Here is a 7054-nt window from a genome sequence, read left to right on the forward strand (position 1 = left end):
TAACACTAGATCGTGTAGTTCGTTTGCTAAAGCTTTTCTAATGTCAAGTATCATTTCCTTAGACCATGAGATCGTGCAACTCCCGGATACCGTAGGAATGCTTTGGGTGTACCAAACGTCACAACGTAACTGGGTGGCTATAAAGGTGCACTACAGGTATCTCCGAAAGTGTCTGTTGGGTTGGCTCGGATCGAGACTGGGATTTGTCACTCCGTATGACCGAGAGGTATCTCTGGGCCCACTCGGTATTGCATCATCATAATGAGCTCAATGTGACGAAGTAGTTAGTCACGGGATCATGCATTACGGAACGAGTAAAGTGACTTGCCAGTAACGAGATTGAACGAGGTATTGGGATACCGACGATCGAATCTCGGGCAAGTAAAGTACCGATTGACAAAGGGAATTGTATACGGGATTACTTGAATCCTCGACATCGTGGTTCATCCGATGAGATCATCGAGGAGCATGTGGGAGCCAACATGGGTATCTAGATCCCGCTGTTGGTTATTGACCGGAGAGTCGTCTCGGTCATGTCTGCATGTCTCCCGAACCCGTAGGGTCTACACACTTAAGGTTCGGTAACGCTAGGGTTGTAGAGATATTAGTATGCGATAACCCGAAAGTTGTTCGGAGTCCGGATGAGATCCTGGACATCACGAGGAGTTCCGGAATGGTCCGGAGGTAAAGATTTGTATATAGGAAGTCCAGTTTCGGCCACCGGGAAAGTTTCGGGGGTCACCGGTATTGTACCGGGACCACCGGAAGGGTCCCGGGGGTCCATCGGGTGGGGCCACCTATCCCGGAGGGCCCCATGGGCTGAAGTGGGAAGGGAACCAGCCCCTAGTGGGCTGGTGCGCCCCCCATGGGCCTCCCCCTGCGCCTAGGGTTGGAAACCCTGAGGGTGGGGGCGCCCCACCTGACTTGGGGGGCAAGTTCCCCCCTTGGCCGCCGCCCCCCCTTTGAGATTGGATCTCTAGGGGCCGGCGCCCCCCAGGGCCCCTATATAAAGAGGGGGGAGGGAGGGCTGCGCACCCAAGCCCCTGGCGCCTCCCTCTTCCCCCCGTAACACCTCTCCCTCTCGCTGAGCATGGCGAAGCCCTGCCGAGATCCCCGCTGCTTCCACCACCACGCCGTCATGCTGCTGGATCTCCATCAACCTCTCCTTCCCCCATGCTGGATCAAGAAGGAGGATACGTCTCTCCCAACCGTACGTGTGTTGAACACGGAGGTGCCGTCCGTTCGGCGCTTGGATCATCGGTGATTTGGATCACGACGAGTACGACTCCATCAACCCCGTTCTCTTGAACGCTTCCGCTCGCGATCTACAAGGGTATGTAGATGCACTCCTCCCCTCTCGTTGCTAGTAAACTCCATAGATTGATCTTGGTGATGCGTAGAAAATTTTAAATTTATGCTACGATCCCCAACAAGAAGGTGGTGCAAAAAATCACCATGTAAGTTAGACCAAATGGTCCCTCCAGAAGGCGGTGATTTTATCGACCACCTCCAAAATTTCCACTTTTTAAAATATATTAGAAATGGAATATTCAATCTTGCTAACTTATGAACATTTACAAAAAAAGATTTTCAAAATTTTCTAATTCTTATAATATATTTCAAATGGAAGTTTCAATCATGCTAAATTATGAACATTGACAAAAAAGATTTTCAAAATTTTCTAACTTTAAAAATATATTTGAAATGGAATATTCAATCATGCTCACTTATGAACATTGACAAAAAAGGATTTTCAACATTTTCTAATTTTAAAAATATATTTGAAATGGAATATTCAATCATGCTCACTTATGAACATTGACAAAAAAGGATTTTCAACATTTTCCAATTTTTATAATATATTTGAAATGGAATATTCAATCATGCTAACTTAAGAACATTGACAAAAAATGATTTTCAACATTTTCTAAATTTAATAATATATTTGTAATGGAAGATTCGATCATGCTAACTTATGAAAACCTCAAGTCAATGTTTTTTACTATCTATCCTATGTAGATAAGGCTTGTTCTTTGCACACACCATTTGCAAGCACATGCCCACTGTATGCAGCATGTCTCATCAGTCAAGCAACATTGAAGCACCTACTATGATCATTGCAGCATCAGAATATAAACACTACAACAAAGCATAGCTGACCTGCATCTAGACAGTTGATATACTTCAGAGACATACTAGATTAATTAAGTCTCTGCCATACTTAAGAGTCTGCCATACTACTTAACAGTTCACAAACACTTCCACCTTCCAGATTCATAGTTCACAACCATACTAGCGCAAAAGTTAAACATCATCAACTATACTGATGATTAGTACCACTACCAGCTTCACAGAGGGTGACTAGATGGGACCCACAGCCTTCAGGAGGGCTGCATGCTCTGCCCTGATCTTCACATCGCTCCCACTCTTCGCTAAACCGCGTGCATGCGACATAAGGTGCTCATACAGCCCATCCTTGGGAATTGGCTTAGTGGTGCAGTATGGGCACCTGAACTTGCCCCACTTGTAGTACGCCGCCTTCCCCTTCTCCCTGATCTTGTTGGCTTCATGCTCAATGAAGGACTTGTGGTTCCACTCTTCCACCTCATCTCCAGAGTTGTACTGCACATACAAATGATTTGCATAAATACATACTTCCCATTTAGAGTAATGTAATTAACAAACCTCAGATAATTGCCATTTACTGGAATTTAATGAACAAACAAATATAATAGCCCATTTACAGCTAATTAATGCACAAACAACAGAATAGTTCCATTTAGAAGAATTTAATGGACAAACAACAGAATAGTTCCATTTATATGCATTCATATATGGTTTCATGAAAAAACATCACACATATCCCATTTACAGCTAATTAATGCACAAACAACACAACTTTCAGAGGAATTAATTGAAAGTATAACAAAACTTTCCAATTTAGAATAATTCAATGGACAAACAACACAATATTTCCATTTATGTGCATTCAGATATGGTTTCATGATCAAAGACCACAAATATGCCATTTAGAGCTAATTAATGACCAAACAACACAACTTTATGATATCAATGAATAAACTACATAACATTCCAATTTAGAGGCATTCATATAAGGCATCATCAACAAACAACATCTCACACAGATTAATAAACAGACAAAAAACAGCTTGGGATTACCTCCTCGTCGTCGTCAGAATCAGACGGGTCGTCGAACCTAGCGATGTCCAGCTTCCTCTTGTTGCCAGCATCTTCCTCATTCTGCAATATAAGTAATTAATTCAATTATACTACTAACTACATAACACAGTATGCAAAGGTCAAGCAATCTGCAATGTGCTTCTAATAACCTAAAATGATTCTTTGACCTAAAATTAAACTGTATCCAAAGGTCAAGCATTCTACAATGATAGCTTGGTCAAACTAAAATTTTAGATCATGCTGACTGTGGTCCTTCAGACTATAATGCCAGCCTGGCCACCAACAATAATCTTGTGAGTGCTCAGGTCTGCCAATGGAGGTAGTACATTCTTTGATGTACCCTGCAACTATATCAGTGAACCATTGTGGTTGACAACAAGTAATTGCATTTACTTCATCTGGCTCATGTAATGTACATAGTGGTGCATCAGCTGCCCTATTCTCTGAACCTTATATTGGATGGTATATTGTAATGCCCTGAGCTTCAGGAAAGGAAAGCTTTGTGCAATTTTTGGTGCTAGGTGTGAAACTATTTCATATGACATTCATGCATGGAGTTATGCAACAACAATTTAATATGAGTTGGTCATCTGGCATAGTTGCATGTCTAGCAAACCTACTTATGGTTCACTTTATAAGTACAGGAATCCTACAGATCAAAAATAAACCTACCTACAATTTCAGTTTATGGATAATGAAGTGAAGCTCCTAACTATTTTGAAATTGTGCACTAGTTAAACATATTGTGTTCATTTCAACAATTAATTGATAGACTTCAAATGAACGAAGTAGGATTTTAACCTCATTTGTACAATATCAACTTTAATAGATACACGGGGTGGCTGCTCAGCCCCTGCCGTGGCCCACTGAGGGAATATGCAAAACAAATCTAACAACATATACAACACAGAACAAAATCTGAGCAAATGAGGCAATCCAGATTCTAATATAAAAAACCTAACTCTCATTATGATCTCTCTAGCATTCAAGCACGAATCAACTACAAAAAACCCGAACTCTCAAATGGGGTTCCCCATTCAATCAAAAAACCCTAACAAACAGAAGGGGGTGCCGCATTCAATCACAAATCTACAATAAAAAACCCTATCTACTAAATCTTTTGCTTATCAACTACAACTATGAGAGGAGGGGAACGAGAAGCATTACCACATCCACCACCTGCTTGTCGCTCGCCTACGCACCTACATCCAGTGTGCCGCCAGACGCCGTCACCACTAGGTCCGGCACGACGGAGTCCGAGCCCACCACCCCTTGCTCCACCAGATCCGCCGCCGCAGCGACCGATCCAACGACTGCGGGTGCATCATCTCCCGCACCGCCGACAGCGGCCACTTCTTGGACGCCATCTGCCACGGTGTTCGCGGCCTCGACCGCAACTCCGTGCGTAGCGGCGGCAGCGCCACGACCTTGCGCCATCGAAGCCTAAGAGAACCCGCCGGAGAGAGGGAGGCGGTGGGGTTGAGCGAGTAGGTGCGGTGGCGGGGCGATGGAGACGAGGGGGAGACGATGCGGCAAGGAGAGAGGGAGTGAGGCGATTTGGGGGAAAATGGTGGGGGCGATGCGGCCGGTGGTGGTTCCCCTCCCTTTTATAGGATGGGACGTTTTTGAAAGTTTTCGTGCGTCGCATGGCCGCGTGGCTAGCCCACGACCGCCGCACGTGACAAGGAAAAACGAAACGCCCACGTACAATACATGTATACCCTCAGCGTACAAAAGTAATCGGGCCGGTGCGGGCTCGTATAGGGCTCTACGCGGGCATAAAAAGACGATCGTGCCCCTCTTCACGAATCGTTTTTGACAGATCTCAGCCGTCCTTATGTTTCTCCCCCTCGCGTTCAGCCGAGGGGGGGGGGGGGGGAGCACCGGAGGAGAAACGCCATTAAACAACAAATAAGTAAGTAGTGCTCTGCTCTGCTCTGTAAAAACCTCCATGATATCTACTATAACCATAAGCGGCAGTGTGAGTTGAGTTGCAAGTGATTACTTACGTGTGGAGGTGTGTGGTTCATGGCCTCCAGGATGTCTCCCAGTATGTCTCCAGCACCCTAAGTAAAATTAAAGCACCACGGTGAACCAACCAACAAGAAGAGGTGAGGCACCAAAGATGTCATCTCACCGGTAAGGTAAGGTAATGGAGCCAGCTAGTCTTTGGCCGACGTGTATATATTACTATTGATTAGAATATGTACATAAAAGTAGCAATAATAAAGAAAGCAACATACATACATAGATACATACCTCATCGTCGCCGTCGCTGTGGTAGGCACCAACGGGCAAATTTGACAAATTTGACCTATGAACGAAATCAAATCACAAAATAAACTGTCCGTAAAACTATTTCACGCGGCTGACCTTTTTGTGTGACGCCCCACACGAAGGCGCCACACTACACTGTGCAACGCCTCACAGATAGGCGCTACACGGCCAGCGTCGCACCCGTGTGATCCGAAAATTACTAAGTCAGTGTGCAGCGTCTGAGAGCTAGGCGCCACACTATACAGTGTAGCGCCTAGCTCCTAGGCATTGCACTAGTGCAGCGCCTAGCTCCTACGCGTTGCACTAGTGCAGCGCCTGAGAGCTAGGCGCCACGGGTCAGCCGCGTGAAATAGTTTCACAGACAGTTCATTCTGTGATTTGATTTCGTCTATAGATCAAATTTATCAAATTTGCCGCACCAACGTCGTAGAGGATACGCTTGTTGGGATCCGACAGAACTGCATGCATGTTCAGGTTCATCTTTATGTTCAAGTTCAAACTACGTCACCATTCCTCTCTCTCTCTAGGCTCATCTCTTTCTCGTGCTCGCTCGTGGGTACATAAATAAATATACATTCTCTCTACTCTAGCTATAGGGTAATTAAATCCAGAGGAAGGAAGGAAGGAAGAGCAACGAAATTACCTGCGTATGCTGCCTGGATCTTGTGGAACCTTGCTTTGGCGGCCTCCACGCCGCCGGAGCCGCATTTGTCCGGGTGCCATTTCTGCAAAACGTACATCCCATTTACTTAACCAGCGGTACGTGAAACAGAGGAATCATCTAACAATCTAACGGAACAGAACAGAACAGAGCTTATAAGAGGAGAGCAGAGGAGGGAAGCTAGCAGTGGACGGACGGACGGACGTACCATGGCGAGCTTCCTGTAGGCGCTGCGCAGCTCCGCATCGGAGCAGTCGCTGGAGACGCCGAGCACGGCGTACAGGCCATCCTTCCCTCCGCAGCCGGCCATTGCAACCAACAACCACCTTGGACCTGTGATGACGCTCAGTCGCTGCTTGTGTGGGTGTGCCTCTCGAGTTGTTGTTTGCCGCAACGCATGGCCGTCTACTTATAGGCTTGATGGAGGGGGAAGCTGGTCGCCGACGGCGGGGGCCGGGCCGGGGGGATGTATGTCTATGTCTATGTCACCTCACCGTCCCTTCCCGTCCGCCTCCTCGGTATCTTGCACCAGCAACCGGGCAGGCAGGCAGGCAGGGGCAGCCCAACTAGACATGATCGAGCAGCAACTTGGTGCTAGCTAGGCTAGGCTAGTTACGTCCGGCCCCCGGGCGATATTTTCTCCCGATGGCTGGGTCTGGCCGGCCGATGTCAATGTGTGGCCGCGCTTGGTTGCTTGCTTGCTTACATCGGCATCACTGCATCACCATGTGGGGTGGCCATTGCGCATCGCTGTTTGTGGCTGGGGTGCGGTTGCTGTCTGTCTCTGTCTCTCGAGCAGCATCGCATCGAATCGCATCCAACGGTTCTCTCTGGTAGCGGGACACCTGTTGCCCCCTGGTTCGTCACTCCCACTCAGACCCAGGTGAGTGAGTGAGTGAGGTCAGTGAGTGAACC

General features: G+C 46.8%; 1 protein-coding gene across 3 annotated transcripts in view; it reads right to left on the reverse strand.

The window, feature by feature from the left end:
• Positions 1-6721, reverse strand: part of LOC109754266 (uncharacterized) — a 40968-nt gene extending 34247 nt beyond the window's left edge. The window contains exons 1-5 of one of the 3 annotated variants that reach the window (XM_040387614.2): positions 6348-6721; positions 6122-6203; positions 5903-5936; positions 5461-5494; positions 5211-5267 (exon numbers count right to left, since the gene is read on the reverse strand). In XM_040387614.2, the coding sequence (XP_040243548.1) occupies positions 5211-5267; positions 5461-5494; positions 5903-5936; positions 6122-6203; positions 6348-6449 (309 nt within the window). In that variant the 5' untranslated portion in view covers positions 6450-6721. The other 2 variants (XM_073497147.1, XM_073497148.1) reach the window with 2 other exon arrangements.
• Between the last annotated feature and the right edge of the window lie 333 nt (positions 6722-7054).

This window comes from Aegilops tauschii, chromosome 4 (genome assembly GCF_002575655.3).
Source record: "Aegilops tauschii subsp. strangulata cultivar AL8/78 chromosome 4, Aet v6.0, whole genome shotgun sequence".
NCBI lineage: Eukaryota > Viridiplantae > Streptophyta > Magnoliopsida > Poales > Poaceae > Aegilops > Aegilops tauschii.